The 24,421-nt window shown below is 36.5% G+C and overlaps 1 protein-coding gene across 2 annotated transcripts in view; it reads right to left on the bottom strand.

Moving 5' to 3' along the window:
- Positions 1-721: 721 nt before the first annotated feature.
- Positions 722-24,421, bottom strand: part of Lim3 (Lim3 homeobox protein) — a 310,687-nt gene continuing 286,987 nt past the window's right edge. For both annotated transcript variants that reach the window (XM_073965098.1, XM_073965099.1), the window contains 6 exons: positions 13,713-13,887; positions 9,192-9,394; positions 8,929-9,121; positions 2,944-3,095; positions 2,679-2,870; positions 722-2,461 (listed from right to left, as the gene is read on the bottom strand). In XM_073965098.1, the coding sequence (XP_073821199.1) occupies positions 2,244-2,461; positions 2,679-2,870; positions 2,944-3,095; positions 8,929-9,121; positions 9,192-9,394; positions 13,713-13,887 (1,133 nt within the window). In that variant the 3' untranslated portion in view covers positions 722-2,243. The remainder of the gene's footprint in view (positions 2,462-2,678; positions 2,871-2,943; positions 3,096-8,928; positions 9,122-9,191; positions 9,395-13,712; positions 13,888-24,421) is intronic.

Here is a 24,421-nt window from a genome sequence, read left to right as displayed (position 1 = left end):
CTTGTCTTCGGTTGGAGCATGAGCGCAGATAAAGCTGATGTTGAAGAATTTTGCTTTTAATCGAATTGTAGGAAGTCTTTCATTCACTGGGGTGAAGCTGGAGACCAGATGTTTTGTGTCATGGCAGCTATAATACAGTGCGTCACCTTTAGGTGTTGTTGTGGCATCTTTCCCAGTCCATCGTATTTCCTGTATGGCAGTAATGTCGGCCTTGTACTTTTCAAGTACATCTGCCAGCGCATAAACTGCACCTTCTCTACAAAGAGTGCGAACATTCCAGGTGCAGATTCGCAGATCATGGTCCTTAAAACGTTTGCGGGGGTCGTCAACTTTAGAGGGGTTTGTTTTTCTTTTCTTTCGTTTTTTCACAGTTGGCTGCTTTTTTCTTATGGGTGATGAGCATAACATACGAATTGAATATTCGATTTGGCCGAAAATTTGCACTTCGTAAAAGGCTGTAAGGTATCCAAGGGATTTTTCAGACCATCATATTTATAAACCAATAAACAAAAAATATTTTTTTTTAACAATTTTTTCCATTTTATTTTTATTGTGTTTCTTTTCTTTTGATGTTTAAATAGTTTATAATTTTTAGTTTTTTGGTATTTTAATTATTTTTTCTTAATTTTTTGTATTACGTACTTACAAGTTATATAAACATGACATCACTGTGTAATTCGTTTCTTGATTTTTTGTTTTTTTTTTTTTGAATATTTCTTTTTTTAATTATTTGAAAATTTCCAAAAATGTTTTTTTTTTTTCAATTTTATGTTTTGGTTTTCTAGTCGTATAAAGCGGATTATATGTTTAGTTGTGATTTATTAGTTTTTCTTTTTTTATTTTTGTTTTTTTTTTAATTGTAATTTTTGGTATGTTTTTATTGTTGTCTGTTATACATTTACATATATAATAATAATAAATAACTCTATATATAATTAGAATTTTTTCTATAACTTAAAATAATTAAAGTTGTATTTTTGTCTCTTTTTTTGGTTGTTGTTTTTTTATTAATAATTAAATACAAAAATATACAATATATACTATACACAAACTATTTACATGTTAAGGAAAGTGTTGAGGAAATTATCAGGAAAACGGTGTTGATATTTGAGGGGGATAAACATTTGTTATTCAAAAGGGGGGAAGATTTAATTAACAAAAAAACAATATAGAGAAATAACTAAAAAATGTGTAACACAAAAAAATTAAAATTAATTTTTGGTCGTCTTTAGACGACCGTTGGTGAAACTTTTACCTTTTAGGGAAAGGATTATGACCTTTATTTTTCCATCCACTAAGAAGTTAAGTCGATCTCCTATTAAAACCAGTTAGTCTTCTTCAAGTAAGTCTTATTGGTCTTTGCAAACTAAAAACCACGGAATGAAGACTGAAAGGAGACATTAGAAGACATACGGGTATGTTCTGAGACACACTTCACCTCTCACTTCACGCCTCAAGCATTTTAGCCACCCCTATTTTTACTCCTATTTTTTGATTCTTTCTTGGGACTAAGATTCATTAGGGTATTTAAAAAGAATATCACACGCTGGTCCATCCATAAAATACTCGAAAAATAAGCGTAAATTGTGTGAACAAAATGCTTGAGGCGTGAAGTGAGAGGTGTCTCAGAACATACCCGATATAGTCCTCTTATAAAACCTTATTCCGTCTCTTATTAGAAGACGTATTAGTCCTCCCATTAGCTGTTTTAAAAACAACTTCTTTATATCAAAAACGTTTCGTTATGAAGAGGTCCGATAAGAGTTCCTGATATACGATACCCATTTTCCTTAAAAGGTTCCCAGTTTCCATAGTTTTTAACAATAATTTTGAGCAAACTCGAAGTAGTGACGTTTTGGTTGAACTTCTTAAACAATTAACAATTTCATCTTAGAGAGAAAATAGCAAACAGATAGAGAGAGGAAAGAGGGAGACAAATAAAATCTAAATATATAGAAAATATATACGGCAAACTTTTTCGTATCCACACTATTCGGCAATCACTTCTCGTCTTTAGTATCTTCAAAATGTTATGATTTTTGCTCAGCAATTAGCAGAGGTGCAGCTGCCACCGAACCTGATAATGCTGCCTCCGCCACTGGTTTCTCTTCTTCCACCACCATAGAAAGGGAATTTAACCCATCCCGAACTGGAGGAGCAGCAGAATGACTCTTTTGCTGATGAGAGGCCAATAATAAATTACGCGATTGCATTTGAAAATATCTAAAGAGTATATTTGAGTATCAGTAATGTACACCACCAGGTGTGGCCGAATTGGGTTGGGAATTTGTTGTTGCCGTGTTCCCCGTAGTGGTGTCACCCAGCCATGAATCGGGACTGGGTGGGAAATCGGGGAAACCCTGCTCAGGACTAGAGTCGTTGCTGAGGTCCGACACTGCACTGCCGGCATGTAAGCGGGATTGGGATTTAGAGCCATGTAGATTCGATGCGGAATTGTGATCTGAAAAAAGAAAAAAATTCTCATATAAAATTTCCAAAATTTTAATTATATCCTTTTTAATTAATTTCTCGTCGAAATTGAGCTGAAGGACGGTTTATTTATGCAAGTGAAAAAGGAAAGCCGATGATTCCAACCCACACAACCACCACTATGTGACATGCTTGTTTCGCCGTTGGTAGAGCGGCTCATCTTTTTTCGAATGCATTTTTTACCTTACCTATATTCGTATAGACAATATTGTCTGGATATGAACCGAAGGAATGATTTTGCCCCACCGGTGGTGGTGAACGACTAGTGGGATATTGTGAAGGACTTGAACTACCGTGCATATATGAACCGCGCAACGAATGCGGTGAAGCTCCTTCATCCAAACCCAAATTGACGGTACTATAGCTGTCATTACTGAGGTCTGCAAAGAGAAAAATGTTTGATTAGTTAGAGTTCCTTAAGGGTTTGGATGTTCGTTCTGCTGTTAGACTCACCATGATGACTGAAACTATCATAATCGACTTTTAGATCATCTTTGTCTAGGAATTTTTCCGTTCGTGGTGAACAGTTACCCTTCATTGAGCGGAAATATTGACTCCAACGCGTACGACCAGCATCCTTTTTCAGACGTTTTTCTTTCGCTCTTCTGCAAGGTCAAAAGAAAACAAAATATTTAATATTATAAGATATTTGTAGAAAGGCAAGAGTAGGAACGAAACGGAATGGGATGTACAAGGGCTAAAAATGCATTAAAATGGCTTTGTATGAAAAATATTGTTACGAATGTAACTGATAGGTTAAGGTTAATTTAGTTGAATTTCCGTTAATTTGAATATTTGAATTGTAACGTAGATTTCAATTGAGCAGTTACTTTGGTTAAATCGAGTTACAACAACAACTATTGTATAGAATTCTCTCCATCATTCTAGTTCTTACTTTGCATGTTATCGATTTACTTATGTTTCCATATGTTTTGGGAACCAGAGGTGATTGGGATAAATACAATGCGTGAGGCGTTGTGAGTTCCGTGAGTGTAAATTTACTCTCGCGCACCACCAGTTAGAGTCTACACAAGTTGTGAGCGTGAGTAAATTTACGCTCACGAAACTCACAACTCCTCACGCTGGTCTAGACCCTCTAGAAATATCGGGAACCAGAGGCGATTGCCATAAATACAAGTGGATTCAGCAACAGCGAGTTAGTTCTGTTTGAGACGTCAAACTGAGCAGTCGGTTAAAGAATTAAGGGAAAGCTGTGTGCTTAATAGGGAAACTGTGTGCTTAGTAATTAAAGTCGATTGTGAATAAGTGTTCTTCTGAGAAAGTTCTTGCTGGACAATTCTTGCTGGGAAAGTAATCAGACAGACTTATTGTTACAAATGTAACTAATAGGTTTAAGTTAATTTAGTTGAATTTCCGTTAATATGAATATTTGAATTGTAACGTAGATTTCAGTTGAGCAGTTACTTTGGTTAAATCGAGTTACAACAACAACTATTGAATAGAATTCTCTCCATCATTCTAGGTCTTACTTTGCATGTTATCGATTTACTTATGTTTCCATTTGTTTTGGGAACCAGAGGCGATTGGGTTAAATACAATGCGTGAGGCATTGTGAGTTTCGTGAGCGTAAATTTACTCTCGCTCACCACCAGTTAGAGTCTACACAAGTCGTGGGCGAGAGTAAATTTACGCTCACGAAACTCACAATGCCTCACGCTGATCTAGACCGTCTAGAAATATCGGGAACCAGATGCGATTGGCATAAATACAAGTGGATTCAGCAACAGCGAGTTAGTTCTGTTTGAGACGTCAAACTGAGCAGTCGGTTAAAGAAGTAAGGGAAAGCTGTGTGCTTAATAGAGAAGCAGTGTGCTTAGTAATTAAAATCGATCGTGAATAAGTGTAATAAAAATAAATAAACAATTTTTGTAAGAAATAACTAATTTTCATTCTACTAAATTTTGCAGGAAAATCCAAAATAACATTTCAGAAGCAGCTAAGTTATGCCGGAAAATACTTCTTATAGGAGAACAACTGATCTTTACGTAGAGACAAATTGGTCTTCATTTAGGAGGACATTTGGTCTTCATATAGGGCACCGAAATACAAAGCCTGAGAACCAGATCTAGGATAAATTTGGTATGATCATCACAATTTGTAACTATTATTTTTGTAAGATATAACTAATACTCATTCTACTATTTTTGCAGGAAAATCTAAAATAACATTTCGCCAGCAGCTAAACAATGTCGAAAAATACTTCTTATAGGAGAACAACTGATCTTTATGTAGAGACAAATTGGTCTTCGTTTAGGAGGTCATTTGGTCTCCATATAGGACACCGAAAGACAAAGTCTGAGAACCAGATCTAGGATAAATTTTGTGGTATGATCATCACAATTTGTAACTATTATTTTTGTAAGATTTAACCAATTTTCATTCTACTAATTTTTGCAGGAATATCCAAAATAACATTTCAGCTGCAGGTATGACCCTATTGATCTTCCCAATGGAACAAGCTGGATTTAGAAAAGGTAGTAATGGCACCGGCCAAGTACTGGCTCTCACAAATTTCATAGAAAATGATATCGACCAGATGCAAACATCAGCGGTGCCAATCTTCGATCTTTCGGGTGGAAAAAGGACTCCCGCTTAAATTAAATAAGATCACTCCGTGCAGTAGAATTTGCAGCGACCACATCTTTACTGTTCATCTAAACAATAGCAGAATGAGAAAACTCAACAACGGCTTGCCACAGGGCTCAGTTCGAGCTCATACACTCTTCAATCTGTACATCCGAGATCTTCCTGATACGGCTTGCCGCAAGTTCATCTATGCGGACGATATGCCGTTTGCATTTCAAAACTCAAAGTTTCATATTTTGGAAAACGTTTTTGAGAGTGATCTATCAATAATGCCGTAGATGGAGACTAAAATACAGTCTATAGAAAACCGAAGTGTGTTGCTTCCACATAACGCAAACAACTAATAGTTCGCCTCAATGGGTCTGTTTTCACCCACGAATTCAATCCAAAATACGTGGGTATAACGCTTGACAGAACCCTTTCGTTGAAACGACACCTAGATAAAACAGGCCAAAAAAAATCAAATCTAGGAACAACATCATCCAGAAACTCAGGAAAGAACTGTAGTGCGATTAAAATAAGAATTTTAATTTTATCCATTATTGTCGGTAACTCCAAAAATGTGTTAGAGAATCACACTACTTTGGTGTATCGACAAACTGCCTTCGAATATCTGGCTTGTCTCTGGTAAAAGGAATTGACACCCAGCTAAACTCCACCATGAAACTAAAAACAGGGACACTAAAATTAACACCGACAGAATGGCTTCCAATGTTATCGAACATTCAACCTACAAACTTAAGAATAGAACTTGCTCTTCTCCAGGAGTATAACAAAATTGCCAAAAATACCAGTATCCCCCTCAATCTAGATCTATCAAGAGCATATGAATCCGGACTGAGACCAGTGGATGCTCTATTAAGGATAAAAACGGGATTGAACTCACCACACCAACCGAACAGCTAAATCGTTGGCGTGAATTCGTTATGGAAAATCAACCAGCACACCACCAAAACGAATATCAAATGATCTCCATGCTGTCGAGACGGAACCCAAGACGTGATATCCCACAACTCATCCACCAACTTGCGGGGAGATTAAAACAGCACTTGAAGCTTTGAGAAACGGCAGATCCAGAGGCCCCGACGAACCGGCTGAACTAATAAAATATGGTGCACCAACTCTGGCGGATATACTAACTCCTATCATTCGAAACGTTTGGGTAACCGGACAAATAGCAGACGATTGGAAAAAGGGGGTCATAATAACAATTCCAAAGAATGCGATTTAAAAGAGTGCAAAACCTGGAGAGGTATCACTCTAATAAACTCCATTGCCAAACTCATGGCAACATTGATCCTGCATAGGATACGCCCAGCTGTGGAAAATATGCTACGATGCGAACAAGCTGGTTTTCGCCCTGGTAGATCTTGTGCTGACCACATAAACACTGTGCGCATTATAATTGAGCTGTCCAGAGAATACAACTCGCCATTATATTTAGTTTTTGTTGACTTTGAAAGAGCCTTTGACACTGTGTCACGCGCTATGGAACATTCTGGCTCTCAATGGTTTTACCAACAAAATAGTTGAACTCATTCGGGAGCTCTACAGAAACTCTAGCAGCTGCGTACGTTTTTATGGTGAAGAAAGTCCACCTTTTTCTCCTACTGCCGGTGTTAAACAAGGATGCATACTATCACCAACTTTATTCCTTATAATGCTCGATTATGTGATGCAAACAACAAATATAGAAGCTCCTTATGGCATTAGATGGAACGATCGTCTTAATGACGCTGACGATATTTGCCTCATGGGCCACCGTTTTGTGGACATTCAGAAAATACTAAACAAACTGGTAATAAACGCAGCAAGCATAGGTCTCAAGGTAAACATCAAGAAGGCAAAAATGATGAGGATTAGCACAAATGTAACGACTCCTCTGACCGTAAATGGAACTGCTATAGAAAATGTCGAAACCTTCAGCTATCTCGGAAGCATAATATCAGCGAACGGCTGATCTGAAGAAGATATATTGGCTCGCATCAACAAAGCCCGAGTAGCCTTTCAAGCGCTCCATAAAATATGGCAATCCAATAACATAAGCCGTAAAACTAAACTCAAAATTTTCGACAGCAGTGTGAAGGTACTGCTTTATGGCTCCACCACGTGGGGCTACACACAATCCAATATAAAGAAGCTCCAAACGTTCATAAACCGATGTCTTAAAAAATACTACGCATATATTGGCCCAACACAATAACAACATTCGAACTGTTAGAACGCACCAACAATGTACTAGTTGAGAAAGAAATAAAGAAGCGCAAATGGACCCGGATCGGTCATGTTCTCGGAAGGCCTGACGATGATGTGACAAAATCAGCATTACACTGGAATCCTCAAGGCCAGCGTAGACCAGGAAGGCCACGAACCACTTGGATAAGAACGGTCAAACATGAATACGAAGCCCACAACAAGACATGGAACCAAGTCAAGAATATCGCTAATGACAGAAGAAGATGGAGAGAATTCGTAATCGCACTATGTTCAACATGAACCTTTGTTAAATATATTTGTTTTCAATCTGTATTTAGATATATGTAACTAATAAAAAGGACAATGGAAATTTTTGTAAGATATAACTAGTAACTATATACGCTCCGTTATGCGACGCGGTGCGCGTTGAAAACAACAAACACATGAAAAATGTGTAAGTGATGCCAAGTTTGGTTATGCATTTTTCATGTGGTTGTTGTAACGCGACGCTCCACGTGCCGTATGTGCCGCGGCCATAAGAAGCAATCAACATTTTAATAATTACAGTTTCAACGCCCTCTATATTTCAATAGTAATACTTTTAAGATTTTGTACATTTGTCATTGTGATTTTAAACATTTAACTGATAAAATACACCTCTGTAAAATATATTTAATACTACTAATGTAAGCAACTATAATTTAACATGCAATAGTAGATGACTATATCGCTTCTCACAATTAGAAGCTAAACAGAACGAAAATCATAAATTCGTTCATTCCTCTTCAGCAACTTGAACTCAGTACATCAACCTCAGTGCTTCCTTAATTAGTTGAAACTGATAGCAGAGCATCATCCGCAATACAGAGAGTGAATCAACCAAGAAATCCAAAATAACATTTCAACAACAGCTAGACTGAGAATAAGATCTAGGCTGAATATTGTGATGTGATCATTACAATTTGTAAGATATAACAAAAAATTCTGCGATGACTTGAAGTTGAAATCGATTTTAACTTCCACATTACACGTTCAACGGCACATACTCAATCCTTTGATATTTGTTTTTTTTTCTCTCCGACTGTGCTTTAGCGTCTGCACTTGATAAGATTAGCGAATGCTTCAATAACTAAGTGTCTATCTTTGTGTGACAAAAGACAATGTTATCAGGCACTTAATATAACTTATTTGCAACGAAATATGTATAGAAGTGAACCATCATGAGAACTTAACGCATAATAGGTAGATCTTAGGGATAGGTAAATCGACTATCGATTAAACGATTAGTCGACTTTTTGCAGTTAAAAATGCAAAAATCTTGGTCGACTTTTGGATGGAGGGAAAATCGTATAATCGATTATCTTGTGATCGATTGCTGACTTGGCGGTTTTACATTTCCAAAAGAAAATCGAAAATCGACGAATAATCGATCATAATTGATTTTCTGCGGTTATGAAAAAGTCAAAAGTCGAGTTTTATGACAAATGAAATAATCGCCAGACCGAAAATTCGCATTTTTAGTTCTAGACCAAAATCGAAAAGTCGAAAAATCGGTTATTGCTTTCCATTACCTAACCCTAGTAGATTTATGGCAACATTGCCCTTCCTCTAAAAAATAACAAAAAATCCACTTACCGATTTTGAAACCAGACTTGTACTACTCTCATATCTAAACCCGTATCCTGTGACAACTGTTCCCGAACGTGTCGTGCAGGTTTCGGACTATTATTATAGGCGGTTTTTAATGTTTCCAATTGTTTAGCGGTTATTGTGGTGCGAGGTCGTTTATTCGGTTGGTCACCATCTAAGGAACCATCCAAATATAAACCTGAGGAATAAATAAAAAAATATACAATTTAATATCTACAAATTTCCTTGAGAAATCTCCTTGAACTTACCTTTCGCCTTAGCCTCTTCATAATCCCGCTTACACACTAGCTTACGATCTTCCATGAGGTAGAATTCATCGCCGGTATTAAGGGTACGTGAACAGATCGTACATAGGAAACACTGCAGGTGGTAGACATTATCTTGAGCTCGCCGTACAACTTGCGTTGGTGGTATACCCATATCACAAGCGGAACATTTCGTTCCGTAACGCCTATTAGAAGACCCAAACATTGGGAAAAGACAAAGGGTGGTTATTATTAATTAAATTACTTTTAACATGAGGAATTACTTTTATAATGAAAGACAAGTTTTTTTTTGTTGAAAGGAGGATGAACGCCAATATGACTTCTCATTGAGACCAATAGGTAGATGGTCTTTAGGCTTTCTTGTAGAGGTATTTCCCTCGAATGACTGAGTCTTTGTTATAGGTGGTCTTGAGGTATACACAAGAAGGCTTAAACGTCTCTAAATATAAGGTCTTGAGGAGGTTTTCTCATAGAAGATCTGACATTCTTAAGGTTTACTTACTCTAAAGCTGCACGCAGAAACTTTCATACGAAACTTTCCCATTATTTTGGCGTTTATAGATCGAGTTCCATACTAAAGTGTTATAATGAAATTACTGTATTGGGAAACTCGACCTAAGAACGCCAAAATAATGGGAAAGTTTCGTATGAAAGTTTCAGCGTGTGGCTTTAGAGTTATGTAGGATCAGGTTACGTAACTACTCTTATTGCCTGCATTACTAATTTCACGAATTCCTTTAATGTAAACGCAGACGAATTACATAAACGCCGACAAAACATTACAACAAACAACTTGACGCCGACGAAACTTACTTACACAGTCGCCGAGGTGTAACAAGAGAAAGCACACAGAAGAAGTTTGTACTGAGAAGAAGCAAAAAAGTTTAATGGTGCTTAGAAGTTTAGTTGTGAAATGAAGTGAACACAAATAATTTAGAAGTTTAATGAAATTAGAATGTCTTGGGGTTTATTCATAGAAGGCCTTGAATTCTTCTCATAGAAGGTCTTGTGGTCTTCTCTTGGAAAACGTTGAGGTCTTCTCATAGAGAGTTTCTATGAGACATCTTCTCTTCTATGAGAAGACCTGAAAGTCTTTTATGAAGAGACTTAAATATCTTCTATAAGAAGCGTTGAAGGTCTTCTATGAAAATACCCCAAATCATTCATGAGAAGACCTCAAGTTCTTCAATGAGGAGACTTCAAAGCCTTCTGTGAGAAGACCTAACGTCTTATTTGAGAAAACCTCAACGAATTCTTTAAGAAGACCTTATCGCCTTTTTTGAGTAAGCTTCAAAATCTGCTATGACAGACCTACAGTTATTGTCTCAGAAGACCTTAGGGCCTTGTATGATAAGACCTCAAGGTATTTTCTGGGGACTCAACGTCTTTTATGATAAGCCTTAAGACATTCTATGGGGTCTGGAGGTGTTCTCATTGAAGTTCTGTGTGTTTTCTTATGAAAGGTCGTGAGGTCTGCTCATAGAAGGCTTGAAGTCTTCTCATAGAGGCCTTGCAGTCTTCCATTGGAAGAATTTGAGGTCTTCTCATAGTCTTTTCACAGAAGGTTTTGAGGTCTTCTCAAGGAAGACCGTGATGTCTTCTCAAAGAAGAACTTGCGGGTTTTAAAAAGAATTCCTTGAACTCGCCTCCAACAAGAAAGGTATTATTTAAAAGTCTTCGTAAAGTTGAAATTGGAGTCTTCTCAAAGAAGACTTCTTATAGAAGACATTGACTTCTTAAAGAAGACATTAAAGTCTTCTCAAAAAAGATTTCTTATAGAACACCTTGAGATATTCTTATGGCATATCTTCAGGTAGTAGACCAATTGGAGAAACAGATCTAGGATAAATTTCGTGGTATGATCATCACAATGTGTAACTATTATTTATGTAAGATATAACTAGTTTCCATTCTACTAAGTTTGCAGGAAATCCAAAATAAGATTTCAGCAGAATGTCCTGTTGTGGAAGGTATTGAGTTCTTCTCATCGAAAGCCTTAAGGTCTTCTCAAAGTAACTTTTGAGATCTTCTCATTGAAAACTTACAAGTCTTCTTATGGAGGGTCTTTTATGATAGACCGGATGGCCTTTTATGAAATTCTGCAAGGTCTTCTATGAGAAGAGAACACAGAAAATTCTTTTACTAGGAGACTAAAAGGTATTCAATGAGAAGGCCTTAAGGTCTTCTACCTTAAAGTCTTTCATAAGAAGACTTTAAGTTTTTCTACGAGAGGACTCCAAGGTCTTATATCAGAAGTCCTCAAAATTTTTATGAGAGCCCTTCTATAAGAAGATCTTATAGTCCTTCTATGAGAATACCTTAAAGTCTTCTTTGAGAAGATCTTAAAGTCTTCTTTGAGAAGACCTTAAAGTCTACTTTAGAAAACTTCAAAGCCGTCCATAAGAAGACAAGTTATTCTCTGAAATGTCCGTCTAAGACCTAAAGGTATTTTATGAGGATACCTCAAAGTCTTTTATGGCAAGCCTCAAGGCCTTCTTATAGAAGTCCCCAAGTCTTCTATGGTTCTTGGGATCTGGACAATGGCACAATATTCTGATTTTATATTACTAGCAATAAACCAGTTCTTAGAATTTTTTGTTCTTAGTATTTTAATTTAAACCAAGGGCACAACGTAGTGCTGGATCTTGTGGAAAAATATTTAGATGCCGGCCGTACTATATACGCGGATAATTTCTTTACCACTCTTGACTTGGCGCGTATTTTGTTGAGGAGGAAGACCGCATATGTTGGTACAGTGCACTACAACAAAACATTCATTCCACAGGAGTTCAAGAAGAACCCGAAGCGCACCATCAATAGTACATTATTTGGGTTCAACGAAGGGGATATAGCGTTACGCTCATACGTGCCGAAAAAAAAAATAAAGTGATGAACGTGCTCTCCGCAATGCACTACACCTGCCACGTTGACGATCAAACCGAGAAGCGGAAGCCCTATGCCATATTAGATTACAACGCCAACAAATGCGGCGTTGATACCATGGATCAAATGCTAGGCACTTACAGCTGCAAAAGAGCAACACGACGATGGCCTTTGGTCATGTTTTATAATATGCTATACGTCGCTGCATTGGCTGCTTTTACGATTTACAACGAAATGAAGCCTATAAAAGGGAATGACAGACGGCGGTCGTTCTTGTTATTGCTAACGAAACAATTGGCCACACCAAATATCGAAGAACGTGCCTTGAACAACAATATAACCTCATATCCAAGGATACGCAATGCGATGGAAGCATTCGATGTCAGGGTAAGAAAAACTTCTTCAATTCAAGAATAGAATATATGTATGTAGTTATTTGTTTTTTATTTTTCTTTTCATTTCAGGTATTACCAAGACCGATGGAAGTCAATGCACCGTCGTTTGCGGCTAGGTCAAGTAGACCGTCATGTCGCCTTTGCCGTTCTGAGTATGGGCGGCAGCGGAAAACGCGGGCATACTGCTTCGGCTGCGGCAACGCTGTTTGCAGAGAACATAGCACACTTTTACATCGCTGCAACACTTGCGCACAGGGCGGGGGACAAGAAGTACACGCTCAACAACAATAATTTTTAAACTTTTTTATAATAGTCTTAAGAAAATTAGAGCAAAAAAAAAATTAAAAAAGTTGAAAAAATTATTTTTGTATGTAGAATTTAGTTATAAACAATAAAAAAAAAAAAATTATATGAAAAAACATGATTTACAAAAAAGGTCCGTAGCGACCTTTTCACACGGCCGTGAAGTTCAGAACTGTCACTCATCGGTGGGTTAAATAGAGGGTTTGAAGACCTTGAGGTCTTCTCAAAAATGTGCTAGAGGGGTTTTCATAGAAGTCCTTGAGGTCTTCTTACAGACGGCCTTGAAGACTTCTCATAAATGATTTGGAGGTCTTTTCATAGAAGACCTTGAGGCTTTTCGCAAAGAATCTTTACCAAAAAAGCTCTTAGAAGTCTTTTTATAGAAGCTTTTAAGGTATTCTTCTGTAATAACTTGAGGTAGTAGACCAATTAGTCTTCTTATGATTAATAAGTTCATCTTCTTATGGGAGACAAATTGGTCTTTTTGTAGGAGACCATCTGCTATTTTATAGCAGACCAACTGGTCTTCTTGCAGATGTCCAATTAATAGAAGGCCAATTAGTCTTCCTATAGGAAACAAATTTGTCGTCTTATAGGATACCCATTGGTCTCTTATAGGAGAGCAATTTGTCTTCTTATAGGAGAGTAATAGGCCTTCTAATAGGAAACCGGTTAATCTTATTATTGAAAGCAGATTGGTCTTTTTATCAGAAACCATTGCTCCAAACGGTCCATTTGTATTAGACCAATTGATCTTCTTCTTGAAACCATATTGGTATTTTTTATAGGTGGTCAATTGTTCTTCTTGTAGAATATCAAGAGGTCTCCTCATAGAAGGAATATTGGTTAGAAGCTTTATTGGTCTTCTCATCTTATGGGGGTCTCTCTTCCGAAAAAAAAACATTTACCGAAATTTACTTACTTAAAAAAATCCTCCTTACAAAATAACTGGCCATTGCGGGCAAAACATTTATCATTTAGCTGGGCATGACATTCACTGCACTGCAAACACTTCGCATGCCACGTTCGTTCCAGCACCTTTAAAACGAATCGATCCAATATCAGTTCATGACAGCCTCCACATTTGGGTATTGTAGCTGTAAATAAATGATGAAGAAGAAAAAAAGAAAACATGAAACATGGAGAATATAAAATAGGCAAAACAACAAAGTTAAGGAGGTGGGTGGAGACAAGATATTGATAAATGGTTAGGGCGGAGAAGGAAGAAGAAACATTTCTTAAATTTGGGAATTTTCGAACAAAAATTCAAATGTTGAATGTAACACAGACACAATAATAAAGAGAATATGTACGTGTGTATCTCTCTCTCTCCCCCTTTCTCTTTAATAATATATTAGGTTATGTTGTATTGTAAAAGTAGCCATCAAATAGTGTTCCTCAACCAAAAAAATTAAAAACAACTCCATTTAAATTATTTATTTATAAAAGGATAACTTTTATCCTTTCGCAATTTCACTGAAATCCTTTTTTGTTTTATTTGCCATAAAATGTCATACATCATTCATTCTTTAACCTAATTTTGAGTTCAAACTATGGAAATGTACATAAATAAAAGACAAAGACATCGACAACAACAAGATATATGAGGACTACAAATCTCCATATAGGTTTAGCGAACCTTTAATATGGCTGGTAGTCTTATAAACTTAACAATAAAATATAAACCAAAAAGAAACAGGTCATAGACAACCTCTGGACATGTAGACATTACTCACTACGCCGAACTTCCAAAACAAATCAGGGAGTAACTTGAAAAATTTACTATAAAATAGGGATCCATATTGTGTAAAATGGATACACTTTAAGTATAGATACGACCTGATTACACTTAACACAGGAAATACACCAACCTTTGTTAATAGAGTTAGGAAGGAAGTATTAGACATAACGATATGTTCAGAAAATCTAATAAACGAGGTACATGAGTGGAGGGTTTTGGAGGAATACTCCTTCTCAGACCATAGGTATATTTGATTTAAAATAGCGAGGCCACCGCCAAATCCGATAACCTTCCGAAACAAATCCAAAACAAACTGGACTAAGTTCGGAAAACGAGTAAAAGAAAGACTAGGGCAAGCAGATGAGGAATGCCTAAGTAAGGAGGACATAGATAGGAATGTCCTAAAGTTAACTGAGGCACTAGTAGGCACTAGTTTCGAGGAAAGTTGTCCCCTTCGAGAGAGGAAATCCGCCTACGAAAAACCCTGGATGACAGGGGAAATTCGGAATATAGGCAAGGAGGTCCGCAGGCTTTATAATAGGGCAAAACGTAAAAAAGTAGCTGTATTCTGGGACAACTACCAGGCAAAATTTAAGGTATACAACAAAATTACAGGGAACGCCAAACGTAACTCCTGGAAGCTATTCTGGGAACAGGGGGATAGCGTTAACGACGTTTCGAAAATTAAGAAGTTTATGTCCAAAACCCATACACAGACCGAGCAAATGGTCGATGGAAATGGGAAAAGGACGGCAACAACAGAAGAAACTCTAGGCCTTCTGATGAAAACTCACTTTCCGTCGAATACCACGGTCAGCACCGAGGCATCGATTGAGTCGTTTACTCATCAGGAGATGCACCAAAAATTTGCAGCTCGATGGTCAAACAAGCCATCACGAGCTTTTCACCATACAAAGCAGCGGGACCAGACCAGATTTTCCCGGCCCTATTATAGCGGGAAGTGGACCTTATTGCGTCCAAACTGGTCGTGATCTTCAACGCTTGTCTAAAATTTGCTTACACCCAGCTAGCCTGGCAAGAGGCAAGGGTAGTTTTTATCCCTAAAAATGGCAAGGCAATCTACGCAATACCAAAATCTTATCGCCCGATAATTTTAACTTCATTCTTACTCAAGACAATGGAACGGACGGTCGACACCATGATAAAGAGTAACATCTCTAACGATATGCTCAAGTGCAAACAACACGCATACGTTAAAGGCAGATCAGTGGAAACCGCGTTGCACGAGGTAGTACACCATATAGAGAGAACCTTTGAAATGAAGATGTATACACTTGCTGTATGCATTGACATCGAAGGCGCTTTTAACAACGTCAGCACCGAAACGCTGATCCACTCTTTAGACGAGTTTCAGGTAGACAGGACCTTAAGGAACTGGATCAACCATATGCTAAGGAACAGATGGATAAGCTGCGGGCTATAAGTCGGACAAGGAACGCCACAGAGAGGGATACTATCAAACAGTCTCTTAAGGGACTTAACCGAAGAAGGATTTGACCCAGTCTGCTACGCAGACGACGTTATAATACTTCTAAGGGGAATGAATCCAAATATACTTTGCAGAAGAGCAGAAACGGCACTCAAAATTGCATACAACTGGGCCAGACCGAGAGGTCTGAACGTTAACCCGGAAAAATCCGAAATATGTCTATTTACGAGGAAAACGAAAGTGGGTAACCTCGAGGAACCAGTTTTCCTAAATAGGACAATAAATATTTCCCGCACAGTTAAATACCTAGGAGTAATTCTGGATAGGAAACTAAATTGGAAAGACCATATTCAAGAAAGTTCCGAAAAGGCACAAAGATGTTGGTCAACATGTAGAAGGGAAATAGGCTCGAAATGGGGTTTCAATCCTAGGATGACACACTGGCTATACAGGGGCGTAATTAGACCAATCTTAACTTACGCGTCTGTTGTATGGTGGACAGCTATGAACAAAAAATGCAACGTGAAGATACTGCAAAAAGTCCAAAGAACATGTTGCCTAAGCATTAGCGGGGCAATGAGGACTACACCAACGAGGGCTCTAGAAACAATCTTCTTTATACACCCAATAGAAATTCAGGTAAGGTATGAGGCAGCCACCGCAGCTACAAGGCTAAAGTCGATTAGCGAGTGAATCAGTAGAGACCACCAAACATACCACCAAAACATACTAAAGGTTACAACGGGTGAATCTGTAAACCAAATAGTATCAGACCGCATACCTGAAACTAGTGAAGTAGCTCTGTGTGAAGTTTCAATACCAGACAGAGACATGTGGATCGATGGAACTCTAGCACAGATTCCCGCTGGAAGCTGCGGGTTTATGGATGGGGCTGTGCGGACTGGGTCTATATATAATGGAACCGGAAACGAAAATCTCCCTCCGACTGCCGGATCATAATACGATTCTTCAGTCGGAAGTCCGAGCGATAACAGAGTGTCTGAACTGGTTTGACACTCACACAAAGCCTACCACTGCGAACATCGTTACGGACAGCAAAGCAGTCATCACGGCTATAACGGCCAAGACAGTAAAATCTAGAACTGTCTTGGAATGCATACAGTCTATTAACAACTACTCCCAACATGGTACGGTAAACATTATATGGGTACCAGGGCACATTGGGATTAGGGGTAACGAAATAGCAAACTCCTTAGCAAAACAGGCAAGGGAGCAACCTACAGTCAGCATAGATAACGCCAAGCCCTTAAAGGCGACGCGCATAGAGCTAAAGGCATGGGCAAAAGATGCACATATATCCCTCTGGAATAGAGAAGACAAGGGAAAAACACAAAAATCTAATGGGGGAACCCAGACGAGGACAAAGGGACTACTTTTGCTAAGTAAAAAATACATTAGTAGACTGACGGGTATCCTTACAGGACACCTGGGTCTACAAGCGCACCTGCACAAAATAGGTTGTGCAGGAAGCAGTGAATGCAGAGCATGCAGAGAGGACGACGAAACGTTGGAACACTACCTCTGTCACTGTCAACATGACAGAAATCTTAGACTAACGTCAATAGAATAATCAGGAATTTTAATTCATACACACAGTTTACAACCTCATCCTGACCGCAAATTAGAGCGCACAACAGGCCTACTTTATGGCTTAAGTGTATGTCCACACGGACATGTGGTGATCCTGCATCAACCCTCTTTTCAACCTAACCTAACCTAAGTATAGATATGGAAGAATAAAGTCTAAAAATCGTTTAGGAAGATTTATTGCCTCTTGTTGGGCGCCACTGCTCATTAAGATATTGTAATCGAAATTTTGAACTTTAAAAATATTTTGAACAAATCCAAAACATAAAGATTAATATATTTTGCATGCTAATTTTTGGACTTTATTGCCTCACGTTGGGCGCCATTGATTTTTATATGAACAGAGACATATACTGTTCATAAAAATATTTTAACTTAATTTTGGAACTTTTTAGATTCACTTGGTAGTTTTGTTGAGATGTGTAATACTTTTTTGCTGTAAGGTATTCAGCTTAATCTCAATTTTGTTGTTTTTAGAATTTAAAAGCAAAAACATTGAGATTAAACTGAATTACCCTAGAATAATAAATTAATTTTGGATTTTTAAAAAAAATTCTGAACAAAACCTAAACCTTATAATAGTTTATGATGATATATAGTGTTTGTTGTTAGTGATAGACGTGTTTTTGTTTGGCTCTCAAAGAATACCAAACGGCAGCAAAAATACAAACTTTACCTCCTTGAAGCAGATCCCAAAAGAAAACGTAAACACCCGGATTGACGATCCATAATTGACAACTGGATTAACACGGTGAATATTAATAAATAATTAATATTTAAAATAATATATTCGGAAATCTCACTGGAAAGCCGCGTTTACAAATTTCACTGAGATCAATTGTTTACAACCAGTCAGCTGGTCTCTCTCAAACACAATACTGGTTTGGTGTTACCAACGTTGCCACATAAAATATAGAGTCTATCAGCTGGGTGTACTAAAAAACATATGCAGCATTGCCAACTCTGTATCCACACTCAAGCAAATAAAAAGAATTGCCAGAACAAAAATTTTCGATTGTAATAGCTCTGTTCCTGATCAAGAATGTCACAAACGCCGATTCCAACGAACTCAAATATGTATTCAGCAAAAAGAATGTTGATTGAAACTTCCCATGAAAACGTTAACTCAGATAAATCAGGCAAATTAGTTGGAAATGTCCAATTATCTGAGTTAATGAAAATGATGCAAACTTCAATGGAAGAGGTATTGGAAGAGAAATTAAAGAATGTGTCAACGAAAAGTGATATCGAATAGATTAAGATCCACATAGCCGATTTCGATGAAAAATTTAACGAACTTAAAGCGGAAAATGAGGCAATGAAATCCGAAATAGCAGACTTAAAAGCTGAACGACTAAAAGACCAGCAACAACTCCGCCGATTAGTTGAACAGAGTAAACGGAAGAATTTATTTATTAAAGGCATAACGAAGAAAGGTTCACCAAAAAAATCCGTGAAACATATATTAGGAAAAATACTCAAAATTGATGATGTAAACATAACATCTGTGCGACTAATATATTCAGCAAACGATAAAATGAGCGCAATTGTGGAAATGCAGGATGAGGAAATGGCTAGAAAGGTGCTTAATAATACCAAAAAACTATCAGGCACAAAAATCATTATTGAAAGGGACCTTACTGAAAAAAGGCAACAGGATAAGAAAGTATTATACCAATTAAAGACTGAAATACTGGCAATAGATAAGACACACAAAATATTCGTAAGGAATGACTCAATAATGATTGGAATAAAGTGGATGTCATGGTCGAAGACTGGAGAGTTGATGTGTGGAAATAGAAAAGCAGAGACTGATATAAAGGAGCTTTATGGAGACAAACTCAATGATTTAGATCTCAATTATAATTCATTATTAAACAAAGTAAATTCAAAAAACTAAAATTAAGCAATATAGATAAAAGCAAAATTGTAATTGAAGACCATATTCTAAATATAATGTCCTATAATGTGCACGGCCTGGAAAACAAAATGCTATATGCGGATTTTTTCAAATACATACATTCTTTTGATATCTTTTTTCTTTTGGAAACACATATATGTTCTGATAAAGCCGATCAATTCACAAAATACTTCGGAGATTATCACATTTCCTGGCAATATGCTACTAAGAACTCACGTTTCGGCAGAGGAATTGGCGGGTGTTTGATGGGAGTAAGAAAGGATCTCAGAAAATTAGGTGTCAAACATTCGTATGTACTGCTGCAAGACCAAAATGTAATAAACATATCAGTAAACGAGCTGAAATTTAACATAATTCCACTATATATGAGAGTTCCAACATGGAAAGAACAATTATCAAAAGTTGATACTATTCTAAAAGAATCTGGTATGGAAAACCCAGTAATAATGGGTGATTTAAACGTTCGGGTTGGATCATTGCAAAAGAAAGTCGATGACATCTTTATGGAATCATTTCAGGCAGGTCTGGAAGAAAGAAAATCAAAGGATACTGAAACAAATGCAAGAGGAAAGGAATTTTTGAACCTTTGTTACGATCATGGCTTGGTGATATTAAATGGTATGACAAAAGGAGATGAAATGGGAGAATTCACATTTGTAAGCACAGTCGGCACTTCAGTCAATGACATCTGCGCCGTCTCACAGGAGCTGTTGGCGAAAGTACACTCTTTTCAAGTTAGAGATAAAATATGGTCAGATCACATGCCTATAGTATTCTCAATGACTTTAAAACAGAATAAAACCCCAGAAGGGGAAAACACTCTGCTTCCAAAGTTAAAATGGGATGATAGTAAACGCGCTCAATACGAAAATAATATAACAAATATTCTTGCAAACAAACAAGAAGCTCCCAGTACTTTTGAAGATATAACAAACGCCATAAAAGAAGCATATCAAAATATACATAAGCAAGAACAAAAATTTAAAAAAACGGAAAAGTGGTTCAATTCTTCTTGCTATTATGCAAGGAAAAAATCGTTTGAATACCTCCATAAATTCAGAAAAAATCCCAGTGCTGAAAACCGAAAAAAATACATACATATTAACAAACGATACAAGGAAGTTTGTCGCAATGCAAAATTCACTACAATAACGCCATGGAAAGAAAGATAGACAATGTAAAAGATTCCAGAGATTGGTGGAAAATAGTAAGGGAGTTAAGAAATGAGGAAAAAAGTTGCAATATACCAATACAAGCTGATGATTTGAAGAACTACTTTCACAGCCTACTAAATCAAAACCAAACTTCAACAGACATACAATACGCACACATGTATTTTACAAATGAAGACTTAGATAAGCAAATTAGCTTGGCAGAGGTTAAAAGTGCTTTAAAAAAAGCAAAGTTAAATAAAGCCCCAGGAGAAGATCGTATTCCATACGAATTTTACAAATATGCAACTGATGGCCTGTTACAACAAATAACATGGATCTGTAACGATCTTTTCCAAAGAGGAGAAATTGATACTACGTTTTTTAAGTGTGTTATATATCCAATTTTCAAAAAAGGTGACAAACATCAACCCCAAAACTACCGTGGTATTTCTTTTATGAACTGTCTACCGAAGATAATGATGTCTATTATTAACTCCAGATTGACAAATTGTGCGAAAAGCATAAAAAGATAAACGAATATCAGGCTGGGTTTAGGAGAAATTACTCTACAGCAGATAACATATTCAACTTATCATCAATAGTTCATCTAAACTGGTACCAAAACAAAAAAACTTACGCATTTTTCGTAGATTTCAAAGCTGCATTTGACCGAGTTGCACGAAAATCTATGATATACAAATTGAACAACATTGGGGTCTCAACGAAAGTTGTAAAATTCATTGAAAAAATATACGAAAAAACTACTTTTTCGGTGTGGACAGGAAAGGAGCTTTCAGAAGATTTTGACACAAACACCGGTGTAAAACAAGGCTGCTTATTATCTCCTCTTTTGTTTGCTCTATACCTCAATGATTTACACGAATTCATTGGCGGAGGCACTTTTATAGATGAACAGAACATACGACTTCTCATGTATGCTGACGATATCGTCATATTAGCAGACGAAATAGATGTGTTACAAGGAATGATTAATAAACTAGAGAAGTATTGTATATTATTGTATTGTATATTATGGTATATATTATTATATTGTATATTATGGTATTTAGAAAAGGAGGAAAGGTATCCAAGAAAGAAAAATGGTTATATAACGGAAACGAGATTTCTATTACATCCGAATATTCGTACCTAGGATTGACATTCACGCCTAAACTATCCCACAGAAAGCAGATACAAGAAAGGAACGAGTTGGCAAAAAATAGCATAAATACAACTTGGAAATGCTTTCTTTCCAAACCAAATGTATCTCTGAAAACAAAATGGAAACTATTTCTAGCAGTATGCAGAGCAATTCAATCATACGGGTCACAAATATGGGGATTTACACATTTCGATGAAACCGATAAGCTCACACTTTTCTTCCTAAAAATGGTATTAAAAATGCCAAGTTTTACCCCCACGTACATTCTCCTGTTAGAAACTGGTGTCGAAAGTGGTCATCTTTTTACTTTCAACAACCATATGAAATATATAATGCGTATTTTGTACTAGTATAATGATGATAGGCTTCCAAAAGTATTGGCGAAAAAAGTTATGTCATACGAGATATACTGGAAAAATCAACTAAATAACTTAACGGATAAACACAACATTTCAAATTTCTCTCCACATCTATCTAAACTGAATTGGAGGCAAAATACACAATGTCTTCTGCAAAACATGCGTACAACTTTAATGAATGAAGCACTATCGAAAGCAAATAACTCACACCGATTATACAGTAAATTAGAACCTTCCCTTGGTGAATCGTTCTTCATGGACCATGTGACACAGGATGATATTATGTGGATACTTAAAGCTAGAAGTGGTATGATAGCACTTAACTCAAATAGATATCAAATAGATGCAAACCCAAGATGTTCAATGTGCAATACACAGGAAAATGAAGACATACAGCATTTTCTAGGTCGTTGCCCAGCACTAAAATAATTTCGTCAAATGTTTTTTCAACAAACAGTAATTTATGAACCTGAATTAATAGATATACTAAATGGATATGTAATCAATTGGAAATGCTTAGCCAGTTATTTAAGAACTTGTTTACAATACAGAAATCAATTATTGTTAGAATTCAACTTGTAATTACTTACATTCAACACTGAAATCACTACTAATTAGTCAGAAAATGACAGACGACTCTAAGTCAATGTCCCTAAATATATTTATATTTATATATTCTTAAAAAAAATCTATATTGCAATGTAAAATTTCAAAAAATTAAACAATAAAGAATATTACTACTACTACTACTAATAGTTTAAAACTAAAAAATACGTATTATCTATTCTATGATATTGATTGTATTGCGCCACATTGGGCGCCACCAATTGTCTATAAAATATATCACTTCTGTTCTTCATATAGCCAATATTCATACACATCCTTTAACCTATTTTTAGAACGTAAAATAGAAAAAAAAAAAACGTAGACATTTATGACTGTTATAAGAGGTCTTTGCTTAAAAGCATTCATTTTATTGGCATATGTTGTGTAGTAGTTTGTTGTTAACTGCATGGACACACACATACATAACATTACATTAAATGTTTCAACCTGGCTATTTGAGTTACCTTGTTAAACAATGGCAAACACAGGGGATGGTCACACTATATGAGCCATCCCCAAACATATGATGATCACTTTTGCTTTTACAAAAAAGCAAAAAATAATAGCATGGATTTTGAATGACCAGGTTAGAGAAACAGAACCACCTCTTAGCTCTTAAAGTGTGGCACACCTTAAAGTAGTGCGTTCGTTGTTTTTTTTTTTTTTGTTCAAATGTTACATGAATGAATGGGATTATCGTTGTATCATAGCAGCGAATTACCGCAGCAGGTCGGCACACCTTTTCAGCTACTTTGTGGCACGAGCTTTTTGTACTACTCGCCCCATAAATTCACATTCGTTTGAAAAAAGGGGTTTGTACGTGACATTCGCATCAACATCGACATCACCATCATCACTGTGATGATGTTGTCGAATGAGGTTTATGAACTATAAACCGACAAAATTTAACACATGCAACATAGTTTTAAGGTAGGTTTTGGTTTTGTGTTTTTTTCGTGCAATTTCTGTTTTGTTAAAAAACATGTATGTTTGTGGATTATAGAGCTATTCTAGTGTAATGTGGATTACATTGAAGCAATATATTGTAACTATAAACGGGTCATATAGTATAGATAAGATTTTTAAGAGTTTTTAAGAATTTTATTCATTTTATTTATTAATCTTGTTACGTTTTAGGCTGTAAATATGATGTTAAAAATTCAATGATAAACAAAAAGGGTGATCCAACTAGAGGTTCCTAACTTTTTTTAAAGAAAAAAAAAAAAACAGAAAATTCTAATTGAATGGGAAATATTTATTATCATTTGAAAGAACATTCTTTGGCATTTATTTTTTAGTTTATAGCTATCAATTGTTGGCCGCGTCTACGGCTTAGAGGGTCCGTCCTAGAGTCCAATTTTCGCTGAATTGTTCGAACATTTCGACTGGTAACTGACGAATGACACGCGTAATTTTTTGCAACAAAGCCTGAATTTAAGCTGGGTTGTCCCCATATCTCCACAGGAAAAAGTCTAACGGTGTGATATAACACGATCTTGGTGGCCAATCGACAGTCAAAAAACCTGAAAATGTCTGCTCATCGAAGTGTTATCTCAATAAATCCATTGATAGAGGTCATGTGGGGAAAAAGCGTCGTCTTGTTGGAACCAAAATGTAGCCAAGATCATGA

This window comes from Musca autumnalis, unplaced genomic scaffold (genome assembly GCF_047663935.1).
Source record: "Musca autumnalis isolate F117 unplaced genomic scaffold, ASM4766393v1 scaffold_2, whole genome shotgun sequence".
Lineage (NCBI taxonomy): Eukaryota > Metazoa > Arthropoda > Insecta > Diptera > Muscidae > Musca > Musca autumnalis.
This window is presented reverse-complemented; position numbering and strand designations above follow the sequence as displayed.